Source organism: Mobula birostris, chromosome 15, assembly GCF_030028105.1.
Source record: "Mobula birostris isolate sMobBir1 chromosome 15, sMobBir1.hap1, whole genome shotgun sequence".
NCBI classification, from domain to species: Eukaryota; Metazoa; Chordata; class Chondrichthyes; order Myliobatiformes; family Myliobatidae; genus Mobula; species Mobula birostris.
In genome coordinates this window covers 71,360,808-71,377,152 of record NC_092384.1, presented here as the reverse complement: position 1 = coordinate 71,377,152, position 16,345 = coordinate 71,360,808, and the positions used below count along the sequence as shown (strand labels likewise).

General features: G+C 42.7%; 1 protein-coding gene across 1 annotated transcript in view; it reads right to left on the bottom strand.

Annotated features, from left to right (window-relative positions):
• Positions 1-16,345, bottom strand: part of adamts18 (ADAM metallopeptidase with thrombospondin type 1 motif, 18) — a 185,436-nt gene that overhangs the window by 124,434 nt on the left and 44,657 nt on the right. The window contains exon 8 of the mRNA XM_072279204.1: positions 1,998-2,093. Coding sequence (XP_072135305.1) covers positions 1,998-2,093 — 96 coding nt within the window. The remainder of the gene's footprint in view (positions 1-1,997; positions 2,094-16,345) is intronic.

Sequence of the window (16,345 nt, the reverse complement as noted above, 5' to 3'; positions counted from 1 at the left end):
GCAGACACCAACCGAATCAACAAACTCATTCGTAAGGCCAGTGATGTTGTGGGGATGGAACTGGACTCTCTCACGGTGGTGTCTGAAAAGAGGATGCTGTCTAATTTGCATGCCATCTTGGTCAATGTCTCCCATCCACTACATAATGTACTGGGTGGGCACAGGAGTACATTCAGCCAGAGACTCATTCCACCAAGATGCAGCACAGAGCGTCATAGGAAGTCATTCCTGCCTGTGGCCATCAAACTTTACAACTCCTCCCTTGGAGGGTCAGACACCCTGAGCCAATAGGCTGGTCCTGGACTTATTTCCTGGCATAATTTACAGATTACTATTTAATTATTTATGGTTTTATCACTATTTAATTATTTAAGGTGCAACTGTAACGAAAACCAATTTCCCTCGGGATCAATAAAGTATGACTATGACTAATTACAGTCCTCCAGCTTGAGTAAGTCCCTTCAACCACTATTCTCTGTCTTTTATGCGGAAAGCAGCTCTGAATCTAAACAACTAATTTGCCACAGATCCCATGCATCTTAATCTTCTGGATTAGCTTCCCATGAGGACTTTGTCAAACACATTACTAAAATCTGTGAGGACAACATCCACTGCCCTACCCTAATTGATCTCTCTCATCATTTTCTCAAGAAACTCAATCAAGTAGGCAAGTCATGACCTACTACACACAAAGTCATGCTGGCTCTCCCTCATTAGGCCATGGGTTTCCAAATGCTCATATATCCGATCCCTCAGAATTTACTCCAGCAATTTCCCTACAACTGACGTGAAGCTAACTGGTCTATAGTTCCCAGGATTCTCTCTTTTTCCCTTTGCAATAGAGGCACAACATTAGTCATTCACCAGTCCTCCAGGACTTCGCCTGTGACTAGAGAAGACACGAAGATACTGGTCAACGGCCCAGCAATCTCATCTCTTGCCTCCTTCAATAACCAGGGGTAAATCCTATCAGGCTCTGCGGACCTCTCCTCGTTAATACTCAATAGGAGGCCCAACAAATCCTCCTCCTTGACCTCTAAACGTCCTAATGTATTTATACATACAGTACTGATCTCCTGGTCCTCCATATCATTTTCCTTGATAAATACTGAAGCAAAGTACTCGTTAAGTACCTCACTCATATTCTCCACATCCAAACAAATGTTTCCCCCTTTACCCTTGAGTGGTCCCACCCTCTCTCTAGTTATCCTTTTGCTCATGATGTATATAAAGAATGCCTTGGGATTCACCTTAATCCTACTTGCCAAGGACTTTTCATGGCCCCTACATGTGAGAAATAAATCTAACCTTCAAATGCACATAGATTGCTCCAGGGGTAAATGTCCTTGCCATTAACACAGTGGTGGACAGGTATTAATAAGTGAGCCTTAGGAAACTTGAGCGGAATCGCCAAAGGTTTCGATTGGATCAGCTTTGTTCTTCTTCGACTGCCTGAAGCATTGTAAAAGATAGTGAAGTCCAGAAATGCTCAGGACATGCTCTCTTCTCCCTGCTGCCATCAGGAAGGAGTTAGAGGAGCCTCGGAACTTGCACCACCAGTGTTCAGGAAACGTTATTACCCCTCAACCATCAGGCTCTTGAACCAAAGGGGACTACTTCACTTGCCTCACCACTGAAATGTTCCCACAACCAATGGGCTCACTTTCAGGTACTCTTCATCTTATGTTCTTGATATTTATTGCTTATTTATTATTACTCCTTCTTTGTTTGTGTTCGGACAGTTTGTTGTCGCCTGCGCTCTGGTGAACACCCTAGTTGGACGGTCTTTCATTAATTCTGTTACAGTTATTATTCTATAGATTTGTTGATAATGCTCACAAGAAAATAAATCTCAGGATTGTATATGGTGATATATATGTATTTTGATAATAAATTTACTTTGTAATTTGAAATCACGTCATCTAGATTGAATTTTGTCATGAACTAACCATCAGCGAGCAATCAGTGGTAGTGTCTGATGCTCAGAAGACACTTACCTTATTAGGTCCACACACTGTTCCCTCTGCAGCTGGCATAAACTTAGTTTCACATCTGTGGCCACTCCTGTGACACCAAAGAGCTTTGCAAATATCCTAGAGTGATTAGAAAAGGAAGAGTGTGAGCAAAACTACATGCAATGCAGCACCACGAAACAATGACAACCTTGCAGTAAGACCAAGGAAGTGATTATGGACTTCAGGAAGCTATACTTCATTCGGAGTACGTCACCAAAGGCTCCAGTAAATTTCTACGCAGGTGCCATGGAGAGCATTCTGACTGGAGGCTTCAATGCACAGGATCCAAAAAAACGCTGCAGAGGGTTATAGACTCAGTGAGCTTCATCATGTCCCCACCATCGAGTCCATCCTCAAAAGGCGATGTCTCAAGAAGGCAGCACTCATCATTAAGGACTCTCATCATTCAAGATATGCCCTCTTTTCATCATGACCATCAGGGAGGAGGTGCAGAAGCCTGAAGATGCACATGTAATGTTTTAGGAACAGCTTCTATCTCTCCACCATTAGATTTCAGAATGGTTCATGAAAACCATCCCACTATCTTGCTCCCATCATGCACTCGAAAAGGACAATCTAATCCTCTTTCGGAGGCATTGATTGATTTCATCTCCATCATTACACTGAATGAGCTCCTGATCAGAATCAGTCTGCACAGATAAAAAAGATTCAGCTTACAACCCCTCCACTGCCCGCAGGTTTTGACCAAAAGCTTTAATCTGTATCCCCCTGGTCCTTTGCCACAGGGCACAGTCCCAGAGAAGAAAAAAATCCCTATACAACAGAGATGAGGAGGAAATTTTTTAACCATAGGGTGATGAATCAATGGTATTCATTGTCACAGTCTGTGTGAAGACCAAGTCACTGGGTATATTTAAGGCAGAGGTTGATAGGCTCTTGATTAGAAATGGTGTCAACGGCTGACAGGGATAATAAATCAACCATGATAGAATGGCAGAGCTGACTCGATGGGCCAAATGGCCTAATTCTGCTCCTATGTCTTATGGTCTTATGGGCCTGTCTGCTCATAGGAATAGCTCCTGATAATTTTACTGGATGTAATCCAACTACTACTTCCCACAATAGGCACAAGGAGAAGCCAATGACTTCTCACTGTTATGCCTACGGAACAACAGTCACCTTTACATTGTAGGAGAGATATGGTCGATATAATCAGAAATATCAGCAACCCACCGTGATAATATTATTAAATATTAAGCTTTTGGACATATTTGTTCCAAATTTCACTTTAAACTAGACTGAAACTGATTATAAATGAGATAAGCAAGAGCTGGTCTCTTGGGCTGAGGTCACTATTGAATAATTTTAGCGGAAGATTAAAAGAACTGACAGAAAGATATTAAGTTTCACTTCGGCTTTCACTAATCTTCAGTGAGAAGTTATTTCTGGGAAGACAGATGGCCTCGTGCAGATAGATGGGATTAGTTTAAGGTGGCATCATTATTAGATGGAAATAGACCCCTTTGGACTACTGTGTCCATGCCAGCCATAATGCATCCAATTACAGCACTCCTGCCCTGAACCACTTTTGTTCCCCCCATATTTTCAACTGTTCCCCCACCAATTCAACCACTCACTGAAAACATTCGAGGCAATGTGCTCCCCCTCTGTGAATCTCTCAACTCGCACATTGTCGGGATGCGTGTGGAAACTGGGCCACCAGAGGAACCTCACGAGGTCACAGAGACAATGAGCAAATTCCACATGATGCAGTCTGGCATGAACTTAAGTCTCTGGCGCCATGAGCTCGTGGCCTTACCAACTGCGTCATTTTTTTATGTATATAAGCACTCGAGCAATGAAAGGCTGGGGTGCTGTGCAAAAGTCTTAGGCATCCTAACTATGTATACATGCTGAAGACTTTTGCTAAGTACTGTATTTGGTCAATAAAACCAGTGTCCTCTACATTCCATGAGCAGTGTTGCTCAAGATTTCTAGAATGTTCTTACCTCAAATCTAGTGGTATGTATTTTCAAGCTCTTTTTAATCCTCTGCCTGGTGGAAGTGGAAGAAAGTAATTGAGGTGGGAGGAGTCTTTGCTTATGTTTGCTGCTTTCCCGAGGCACTGCAGAATTTAGTCAGAGTCCATAAGGGGGAGGCTGGCATTCTTGGCAGATTAAGTTGTGCCCACAACTCTCAGTAATTTTTTGCGGTCATGGCAGTTGACACGCAAAGCAGTGATACAGCTGGATTGATCCCCTGACTGGCAGTTGTTCAACAACAGGCAAGTCCATGTGGAACTTGCGATTTGCTCAAAATTTCCTGAATTTTCAGCATTTTGAGTCCAGCGTCTGCAGAATCTGTGTTTATCCTCTCCATTCCATTAACAGTTTGCTCTCTTCCTCACAATTCCTACAAGCTAATTTCCTGCAAGAGCTTCAGATCCTGATCTGACATCTAAAAATGATGGTTCCAGCTGCTTTGCCATCGGGAGATGAGGCCAATATTCCACTGAGTTCCACGTGGACTTGCCTGTTGTTGAACAACTGCCAACCGGAGGAACAGTCCGGATGAATCACAGGTTGGTATGCCAACTCTTCTATCCGTTACCACAAGAAATTACAGAGAGTTGTGGGCACAGCTCAGTCCACCATGAATATCAGCCTTCCCTCTATGGACTGTGTCTATCCTTTGCTCTGGAAAGCAGCCATCATGATAATAAACACACGAAATTCTGCAGATGCTGGAAATTCAAAACAATGTACACAAAATACTGGAGGAATTCAGCAGGTCAGGAAGCATCTATGGAAATGAATAAAGAGTCGACGTTTCAGGCCGAGACCCTTCTTCAAGACTGAAATGGAAGGAGGAAGACGCCAGAATAAAAAGTTTGCGTGAGGAGAAGGGTGTTTTTGTAGAGTAATGTGTTTCTCAACATGGAGTGGACAGCGAGTTTGCAAATCTGGTGGGAGCAAAGGATGTTGGGAATGGCGAGGGTGGAGTGCCGCAGAATGGGTGAGGTACAGGTGATAAGAGAAGAAGTGCCAAGGGCGGGGGTGGCCCAGGTGCTGACACTAGGCAAAGTCATTAGATTCCAAACAATTGGTTTAATAATCATCACAGAATGCCACTCTGGTGCTTCCAGCTCACTCCTCTCTCCCTTTCCCTTTTCCAACCATGATTCCCCACTCTCTGTCCCCATCCCACTCTCAGTCCACGATAGAGAAACATATCACTGTGACTAGTAGTGTACAGCAGGGATCAATTCTGGCTTGCCATCTACTTTATCTCGGGTTTTCACTGTCCTCTGTATTTTGCTCTGATACCCTAATTCTGACCCAGGTTAGCCAGTGGATGAGGAGGAGGGGGTTGGGTCCACTGCAGTTCCTATTGCCAGAATTTTGTAGAGATTGTCAGATCAAGCTGTGGTCAAGTGACCTCTTTCCACTGAGATACAATTAAGATTAGCTTGAATTGTCACATGGATATCGAAACATACAATAAAATGCGTCACTTGCGTTAACGACCAACACAGTCTGAGGAGGTGCTGGGAGTAGCCCACAACATTGGAATATGGGAGGAAACTACAGGAGATAGAGGAATGGTCACGGGGAGAATGTACCAACTCCTTATGGACAATGGCGGGAATTGAACCTCGATCTCTGACACTGTCATTGTACTATACTAACCCTATGCTACCATGTCGCCCTACACTCTACGTGGTATCCACAAAGGTACAGACTGACAGCAGTGGGAATTGAACCCGGATCGCTGGCGCTATAAAGCGTTACGCTATCTGCTACACTACCACCCTGCTCTCCAGTTCATTTCCCAGTGGGAGTCTGTGGAATACCAAATAGCCATCCTGCCTAGAGCTTGTCCCATTTTCACCAGACTGGTTTGGTTAAAACTGAGTGGAATGAATACCCATTCTGGTCGGTCTGGTTGAATGGAGATGCCATCAGACTGGGTCTTTGAAAAGGTCCTTTCCCCCCTGTTTGAGTTCAGTTAACAGTGAGTGTGAAACACCTGAACCTTGTGCTGCTCTTCATAGACAGGTTCAGTTAGAAGCAAATGGCGAACTGCTGAAGGTTCTCTGTGGGTTAGGCGGCATCTATGGAGACAGAGGGATGCTGGATGTCTCTAGGCCTGTTTTTGCACCGTATTGCTCTTTGACCCTATAACCTGAGGTAGCTTACTGACTTACTGCTGGTTACACTGTTGCCGTTTGGGGTAGCAATGAAGGTCTTCCATCTCTGTCTGTCCATACCATCACACACAGATGATGAAGAATTCTTCTCCATTGCTGTTTCTATAACAATTTTGTTTTACCAGAAGGGGTTGTTAGCTCGGGAAGGCTGGTGGACCACTCGTAGTCTGGACTCTACCCTTTGACCTGTTTGGTATGGATAATCCTACCCAAGAGGCAAAGCACAAGCAGTGACCCTAGCCAACATAGCCCTCCGGGTCATTGAGGCACGCAAGCCTCCTAATCCTATGACAAGTCTGCGATCCTCTTGAAGGATAGCTTGAGGTAGATTATAGTTATATTAGATTGGACACATTAGGAACACAGTTAAACTTTTAAGTCAGAGCTCGAACTGAAAGTTTATCTGCCCGAATCATTAACTGTGCTCTTGATACCCAGGTGCCACATGAAATGAGGAGCACAGGAGATTGTGCAGATGCTGGAAATTCAAAGCAACATGTACAAAATGTTGGAGGAACTCAGCATGTCAAGCGCCATTAAAGAGGAGAGTAAATAGACAGTGTTTCAGACCAAGACCCTACATCAGGCATTTATCCAGCATTTTGTGTGTGGTGCATGAACTTATATGCCTTTCCAGGGTCTTCTGCTTTACTTTTGATTTTAAGCAGCTGACATACCTTGGACAGAAATAAAGTTCTGTGATTAGCTTAAAAAAATCACCAAAGGAACACAAAAGGGAAATGTGGGAATGTTGAACATGAATAAAAGGATTTTTTTTTAATTTAAAGTACTTACTTACAACAGCAGTTTAATACTTTGGCAACAAACTGACTTGTGGTATTATGAGCCCATTTGTAATAATAGCATATGTTCCAGGGAAATTGAATTCTCCCACATCTGCCAGATGTATAAAGGTCAAAGAATTAAGGGGGATGGCATTTCTCTGCAATTCTTTTCAGATTAAATTCTGTAAATTTGCAGTGAATATTTTAGTCACAGAAGTCACAGAGAAGTACAGCACAGAAACTAGCCCTTTGGCCCATCTAGTCTTTGCCAACACCATTTGAACTTCCTACTCCCATCGACCAGCATTGGGACCACAGCCCTCCATATCCCTACCATCCATGTACCTATCCAAACTTCGCTTAAAAGTTGATATTGAGCTCACATGCACCATTTGTGCTAGCAGCTCATTCCACACGTACAACCCTCTGAGTGAAGAAGTTTCCCCTAATGTTCCATGTAAACTTTTCACCTTTCACCCTTAACTCATGACTTCTGGTTGTAGTCCCACCAAACCTCAGTGGAAAAAGCCTGCTTGCATTTACCCTGTCTATACCCCTCATAATTTTGTATACCTTTGTCAAATCTCCTCTCAATCCTCTATGTTCTGAGGAATACAGTCTTAACCTTTTCAATCTTTCCATATAACTCAGGTCCTCCAGACCTGGCAACATCCTTGTAAATTTTCTCTGTACTCTTTCAATCCTATTTACATCCTTCCTGCATGTAGGTGAACAAAATGGCACACAACACTCCAAATTAGCCCTCACCAACATTTTATACAACTTCAACATAACATCTGATTTCATGCATCGCATTAGCATGTAAAATGATTGGCTAATGTACATGTACAAAAGAATATGTGAATGAGAGATTGAGTGAAAATAACCTCAAATAAGGCATGAAAGCATCACAATTCTGTACTTGTGTGTTATTCCAAAGCATGTTTCCAATCAATGTTCTTGCATAGGTATGCTTTTCAAATCACAAGGTGAAAAGGGCTCCATCTTGACTCTCATCTGAACTGTAAAGTAGAAGTCCCAGTGGAGTTAGTAATTGTAAACGCATTACACAGTTACATTAGACACATCAATACAGGAGGATGAAGAAATGTTGCATGTCCACTTTGAATCTCATCAAATTTTATCGACGTACCATACAAAGCATCCGATTCCGGTACATCAAGGCTTGGTAGGGTAACCTTTCTGCCTGGGACTGCAAGGAACTGCAGAGGGTTGTTGATATGGCTCAGCTCATTGTGGAAACAAACCTCCCGTCAATGCACTTTGTTTAAACTTGGGTAAAGTGGCCAGTATTCTCTTCTCTCCCACCTCCCATTGGGCAGAAGATACAAAAGTCTGAGACCGTGCACCTCCAAACCGAAGGACACTTCTACCCTGCTGTTTTTTAAGACTAGTAATGGTCCACTAGTACCATAAGATGGACTGTCGAGCTTACAATCACATCATTCAGAAAGGGTAAGATGAAGGAACACACACCAGTCCTTACCGAGGGTTTAGAATTGGAAAGAGTGAGCAATTTCAAGTTCCTGGGTGTCAATATCTCTGAGGAACTATCCTAGGCCCAACATATCGATGCAGTTATAAAGAAGGCACAACAGCAGCTATATTTTATCAGGAGTTCGAGGTGTTTTGGTTTGTCAGCCAAAACACTCACAAATTTCTATTGATGTACCCTGAAGAGCATTCTAATTGGCTGCACCACCTTCCGCTATGGGGGGAGGGGGAATTTGCACAGTTTCAAAATAAACTGCAGAAATTTGCCTACTTAATCAGCTCCATCATGGGCAATAGCCTCCCCAGTATCCAGGACTTCTTCAAGAGGGCAGCATCCATCATTAAGGACCCCATCACCCAGGTTGTGCCTCCTTCTCATTGCCACCATCAGGAAGAGGCACAGGGGCCTGAAGGCTCACACACAATGATTGAGGAACAACCTCGTGGCCTCTGCCATCAGATTTCTGAATGGAAATTCAACCCATGAACATGATCTCACAATTGTTTTTATTCTCTTTTTTCACTACTTACATAACTTTTTATATAAAAAGGAATTTACAGAATTATTATTGTGTACTGCTGTCATCTAACAACAGATTTTATAATGTATGCCAATGATATTAAATTGTATTCTGATTATGACTTTGAACCTTATTTTCTACCTGCATCGCTCATTTTCTATAAAAATAACACTTTTTCTGCTTTAATGGTATTGTTTCTCCTTGTACTATCTCAATCAGAATCAGGTTTATTATCACTGGCATTTGTCATGAAATTTGTTAACTTAGCAGCAGCAGTTTAATGCAATACATAATATAGAACAAAAATAAATAAATACATAAATAAATAAATACAGTATACATATAATGAATAGATTAATAACCGTGCAAAAACAGAAATAATATACATTAAAAAGTGAGGTAGTGTTCATGGGATCAATACACTGATGTGATGAAATGATCTGGATGGATGGCATGCAAAACAAATTTTTTCTCTGTTTCTCAATATGTGACAATAATAAAACAATTTACCTGTTTTTTCGAAGTAGCAATCTACCTTAATTGAAGATCTCTCGATGTCCTAGCCAATATTAATCTTTCAAAAAATGCTGCAAGTTATAACACCGAATGTAGGCCATTCAGCCCATTATGTCCATGTTGGGAAAAGATTTACAGTTAATCCCACTTCCCTGATCTTGGTTGTTACAGTATGTGTAGGTTATGGCTCTTCAATATGATGACTTCTTAAACACGGTGCGTGAACTGTCTCCAATGCCCTTTCAAGCCCGAGCCCCAAGTCTCATTGAGTAAAGTATGCTTTCTTCAATCCATAGTCCAATGCACTTGAACTGACATCACCTTTGGTTACTGACCCCTTTGCTGAGGGAAAGAGAACCTTCACATTCCAGAGACATACCGGTCAGTCAGTGAGTTGTGGTCATGCTACCAGGCAGAATCAGGTTTCATATCATTAACATAAGCCATGAAGTTTGTTGTTTTTGCAGCAGCAGTACAATGCATCACATAATAAAACTGAATTACAGTAAATATATATATAGTTAAATTAAATAAGTAATGCAAAGAGGTAGTGAGGTAATGTTCATGGGTTCAATGCCCATTCAGAAATCAATGGCAGAGGAGAAGAAGCTGTTCTTGAATCACTGAGTGATTAAATCGTCCTAGGTTGGTGATGGAAGTGTGGCAATATTTGCGGGCTGTCCAACACGATCCTCACTGATTTGATTTGATGCAAGTAGCTCGTTTCACTGTATGTTTTAATGGACACGTGACAAAAATTGTTCACCCTGTATAGGCCCCTCATAATTATCCTCATCACCCCTGAAGAAAATAACCCCAGTCGAAACCGTCTCTCCTTATAACTAATTGCCCATCCCTGGCAAAGTCCGTGTAAATCTCCCCTCCTCTTGCTCTGTCACATCCTTCTTATCATACAGTGAACTGAACTGCATGATACACAATACACTAACTGTGGACTAATGTTTTATCCAGTTCAATCCAATCCAGATAAAGTGATTAACTTTGTTTCTCACAGGTACATTGAAGTGTGTCAGTTGTGTTAATGACCAGCACAGTCCAAGTATGTGCTGGGGACATCCCGCAAGTGTCTCCATGCAAAAGGCACCAGTACAACATGCCCTCTGATTTCTAACCTTTATAGGCAACCATCAGTCTAGTGAGACCTTGGATTTGCGCCTTGGAAGGTTTTCAGGGTGCAGGCCTGGGCAAGGTTGTATGGAGGACCAGCCGTTGCCCATGCTGCAAGTCTCCCTCTCCACACCACCAATGTTGTCCAAGGGAAGGGCATTAGGACCTGTACAGCTTGGCACCGGTGTTGTCACAGAGCAATGTGTGGTTAAGTGCCTTACTCAAAGACACAACACACTGCCTCAGCTAAGGCTTGAACTAGCGACCTTCAGATCACTAGACGAACTCCTTAACCACTTGGCCACGTGCCAACACTTTCTAAACAGTTATGATGGCACCAGTGGTTAATGATTCCTCAGGCAACATCTTCCAGATAGCCAACCTTTTCGAAGTTTCAGGCCAAGACCTTTCATCAGGACAGGACAGGAAGGAGGCCAAAGCCAGAATAAGAAGGTGGTGGGGGGTGGGGGAGGGGGGAGGGTGCGGGAGAATGGAAAGAGCAGAAGCTAGATCACCAGCTGTTCGCTTTCGCATTCTGTGCTTCAGCCAATAAAGGCAGTCTGTGGGATCTCACTGAGAACACATTAGCTGCCTTTTCCCCCCCTTCTAAAGGCACCGTCAATGCACTTCACAAACATTTCATTGACTGTGAAGTGTTTCAGTATGTCCTAAGGACATTTAAAGTGCTGTACAAATATAAGCCCTTTCTTTGTTCTCTTCCCTCCAGTCAAGAATGGGCTGGTAATATCTTAGCTTCATATTTACAAAACTAACTCACTTCTTAATTTTTTTAAATTTAGAGTTACAGTGTGGTTAGGCCCTTCCAGCCCAGTGAGTCGCACAGCCCAGTAACCCACCTATCTAGCCTAATCACAGGACAATTTACAACAGCAAATTAACCTACTAACATGAACTTCTTTGAACTGTGGGAGGAAACCAGAGCACCCAAAGGAAACCCACACTGTCACTGGGAGAATTACAGGTGGCACAGGAATTTAACTCAGAACTTTGACATCCCAAGTTGTATGGCCCATGCTGGTAAGATAGTGGCACACTTCATCACAGCAGCCTCTCTGGTCCCAACCAATGGTGCAATTACCCTTTACGCCTTTCTTATGATCTCAAGACACTGCTGGATATTGAGTCCTACACAGCTAAGCTAGTTGCTGAATAGTGGTGGAGCTGCACAGCATGGGCTTGTTGAGTACCGTGTCGTCAAAGGCTACAGCCACCCAGGGTAAAAGGTGTTGGAGACCATGTGTGGTCTAAGAAGCGGCGCAAATGATTGTCCGATATTTTTTTCTTGTGATCGCAAGACCCTATTGCACATCGGTAATGTAGAATACTGCAAGTCCTCTTCATTGATCCATTGGTGAAACAGACAGCAAGGGAGAAGTTGTTGCACAGACCAGGCCCTCGTGCTGTGGCTTCACCTGTTGCAGTCGTCCAGGGGATGAGCTGCCAGTGTGGGAGAATGCAGAGGAGCAGCTAACGCACTGGAGTCCAGATTGAGTTGGAGTTTGGCCCCTCTCATCGTTTGCTCGGTGGAAGACAAGCTGGACTGTGTTCATGTGTGACTGCGCTAGCACATGATGAGAAACTGCTGCATGCTTGTTCCTGCAGAAACATGGCTCCAGGACAACATCCCATGCCCATCAATCTACCCGCCATGCCTACGGAATATTTAATATTTCAGTAATATTTGGGTAATATTGTCAAGATACTGCTTGATTAAGCATTCTTTGTGGTATATATAATGCATTGCTGGTTATACGTAAGAGTATGTAAATGGCATCTGTCATCACGCTACCATGTAATAAATGTGTGCCTCACTTAAAAATAAAGATGAAGTTAGACTCGAATTCTCGGCTCTCTTGTGCTCCTTTCAATTCACTTTTATGTTTTTAAGTTACAAAACACAACAATGCCACTCAGGGAATTATGCTAATATTGTCTTTTTTACCGTATGTGTTATTGTAGTTGTATGTGCTGTGTGCTGAGTCTGAATGTATGTACTGTGTTTTGCATGTTGACCTCAGAGGAACATTTTCATTTGTTTGTGTACATGCGTGTAGCTGAACGACAATTCAACTTCAATTTGAACTTCAACTTGAACAGCGGTCGTGCTGCTCTTAAAGGAATGGAAATCAATCTGTTCACAGACTTTGGATAGAGTAGCTTTTGAACTGAATCCCGTGGTCTGGCACCAAACCAGCTGCTGGCATTGAGCCAATGCTGGCAACGTTCCTCATTAAAGAGGGTAACAATGGCACAGTTGGAAAAGTCATTCTGTCAAATCCTATCTCACTGACCGATCAGTGTTAAAACAAAATCCATTCGTTTCGCGCTGTGAATCTTGGATGTTTGACTGCTCATTAACTTAGTGTAATCATTTGACATTGCTGGGGCTTACTCAGCTGTGCATTGCTAAAGTTGTTTTAAAACAAAGGGGAAAAAAGTTGTCTTTGATAATCAGTCAGATTCCCATGGAGCACAAGGTGGCTGCAAAGATTTCTTGAGGTACACTTCATAGGCTGACACTCGATAGACTGGTAGCAACACATGTTCCACTGAATCTGGCTCGGTGGCATTGTTCCTGTTGCTGTGTTAAGTAAATTACAGGTTCAAATCCTCATCCAGGACTTGGACTATGTCCTGGGCCCGGCACAGGGATGCAATCATAACCACAAGAGATTCTGCAGATGCTGGAAATCCAAAGGAACACATACAAAATGCTGGAGGAACTCAGCAGGTCTGGCAACATCTCTGAACAAGAATAATCTCCTGTGGTCCACTGTCCTCTCCAACTAGGTTCTGTCTTCTACAGCCCTTTATCTTTGACACCTATACCTTTCCAGCTTATATTCCTTCTCCCCTCCTCCCCACCTTCTTATTCTGGCTTCTTCTTCTTTACTTTCCAATCTTGATAAAAGGTCCTGGCCCGAAACGTCAACCATTTATTCCCCTCTATGTATGCTGCCTGACCTGCTGAGTTCCTCCAGCATTTTGTGTGTGTTACATAGATGAAGTCAATAGGAAGGCACGACAGTCTCTCAACTTTCTCAGATGCACTGTTGAAAGTATGCTGACTAGTTGCATCATCGTCTGGTAAATCATTTCCAATGTGCAGGAATGTAACCAACTACAGAGGGTAGTGGGCTCAGACCAGTACTTCACCAGCACATCCCTCCCCATCACTGGTAGCACTTACATGAGGTACCTCCTCAAGAAGGTAATATCTATCATCAAAGACCACCTCCATCAGCTCATAGCTACCAGCAGGCAGGAGGTAACTGAAGCTCCACAACACCAGGTTCAAGAACTGCTAAGTCCCTTCAACCGTTTGGTTATTCAACCAACCAGCACAGACTCTAATCACCACATCAATATAGCAACACTGTGACCACTTTGCAATACAATGGGTTTCTTTTGGTTCTAATTGTGTCCTTTCTTGTAAAAATTGTGCATGATTTATATTTAAATGTAATATTACAAGATAATTGCTCATTGCACCAGAACATACGTGCAGTTGTGTGTATGATGATAATCTTCACTTTGACTTTTATGTCCCACAGGCTGACCCTCCAATGCTCATGAACACCATCAGGCAGAGGTACAGGAGCCTGAAGACCCACACCTCAAGGATGGCTTCTTCCCTATTTTCATCAGCTTCTTGAACCAAACTGAAACTGTAAAACCTTAATTCTACCTCAGACTATATTTCCCTCAACCTGCACTGCACTAAGGTGCAGTAACTGTGTTTATTTTGTCAGGCAAGTTGTGTACAATTTATGTCAATTTAAGTTTATGTAATTTATGCTTGTCCTATTGGTGGGTGGAGTGGTAGTATACACAAAATAATCTGCAGATGCTGGGATCAAAGCAACAAAGTAGTATAGCGGATAGTGTAATGCTTTGCATATATTGGTGGTGGCATGACAGTGTAGCAGTTACCACAATGATTTACAGTACCAGCAACCCAGGTTCAGTTCCACCGCTGTATGTAAGGAGCTTGTATGTTCTACCTGTGACCAAGTGGGTTTCCTACCTCATTCCAAAGACGTACCAGCTATTACATAGAAAATTTCAGCACGGTACAAGGCCTTCAGCTCACAATGCTGTGCTAATATTTTAACCTACTCTAAGATCAATGTATCCTTCCCTCCTACATAGACTTCCATTTTTCTATCAGCCATGTGTCGAGTTTTTGACATGTTCCCCATATATCTGCCTCTGCCACAACCCCACGCACTCACCACTCTTTGTAAAATTCTACCTGTGACATCACGCCCCCTCCAAACATTCCCAGCTCTGGGAAAAAAAATCTCTGACTAACAGGCTTATAGGAGTTATAATCAGTTAATTAGTCAGATGGATGTAGTATGGGGGAGCAGTCTTGTTGGGATCATAAGGATCTGTTACCGTGCTGCATCTCTAAATAAATAATGTACATAATATAAATAACATAATGTACTGTGCTGCAGCTGCAAAAAGCTCATTTTCATGGCATTTATACTCCACGTATACAAACAATGCTGCATTGTTTGATCCACAAAGAAGTAACTCCTCCCAATGTCAGGCCCAAAGTCAGGCCGAGCCAAAAGATCCTAAAGCAATAAAGCAAATTTTACAATACTTCAAAAACTCCCAAGACAAACATTTTGTGTGTGTTCCTCAAGATTTCCAACATCTGCAGAATCTCCTGTGTTTCTAAAACACTATTTGTTTCTTTCAAAAACTCTTTTATGCACCATCCTATGCTTTAAAGATTTGCAGTATTTGTTACACGTACATCGAAGCATCAAGTCATAGAGAGGAATGTCTGTCTCAATGACCAACACGGTCTTTGGATATGCCAGGGGGCAGCCCGTGACTGTTGTCATGCTTCCAATGCCAACATAGCATACCATACCCACAATTTACCAAACCTAACCCATACGTCTTTGGAACGCAGGAGGTAACTGGAACACTGAAGAAACCTAGGGAGTAGGTACAAGCTTCTTACAGAAAGCGTGGGAATTGAACCCGGGTCACTGGCGTTGTATACTAATTGCTATGCTGACGTACATTACTTGTTGATAGGGTTACTTATACCTAAAGTAAAACTAACCAGAGGAAATATTATTTTAGGGTATCCTGATGAAGTGCAAAATAATACAAATGTTTCAATCGCTTCTGTGATTTTATGGCTGAGGGATCCTCACTGCCCAGAGAAAAGGTACAGATTCAGTGCCAGGTGCACACAGCCTATAGGCTGCGTGAGATTAACAGGATAAATGAGTTTTTCTGGTTATGTGGTTCATTGCCTTTCAAATTATACTCCCATCAAGTCAGGCATATTTAATGAGAAATAAATCAGGCCCTCTCTGCAAGCTGCTTACAACTCAAACTGTGTCAACACGTGAATGGGCAATCAAATACCAGTCGAGGCGAGTCGATCAATAATTCACTGCTGTTCAGCTTGTTATTGTAAAACCATAAGACATAAGAACAGAATCAAGCCACTTGGCCCATCGAGTCAACTCCATTCAATCATGGCTAATTTATTATCCTTCTCAACCCCATTCACCTGTTTTCTCCCCAGAACCTTTGATGCCCTACTAATCAAGAACCTATCAACCTCCACTTTAAATATACCCAGTGGCTTGGCCTCCAAAGGTACTTTTGGCAATCAATTCCACAAATTGACCACAC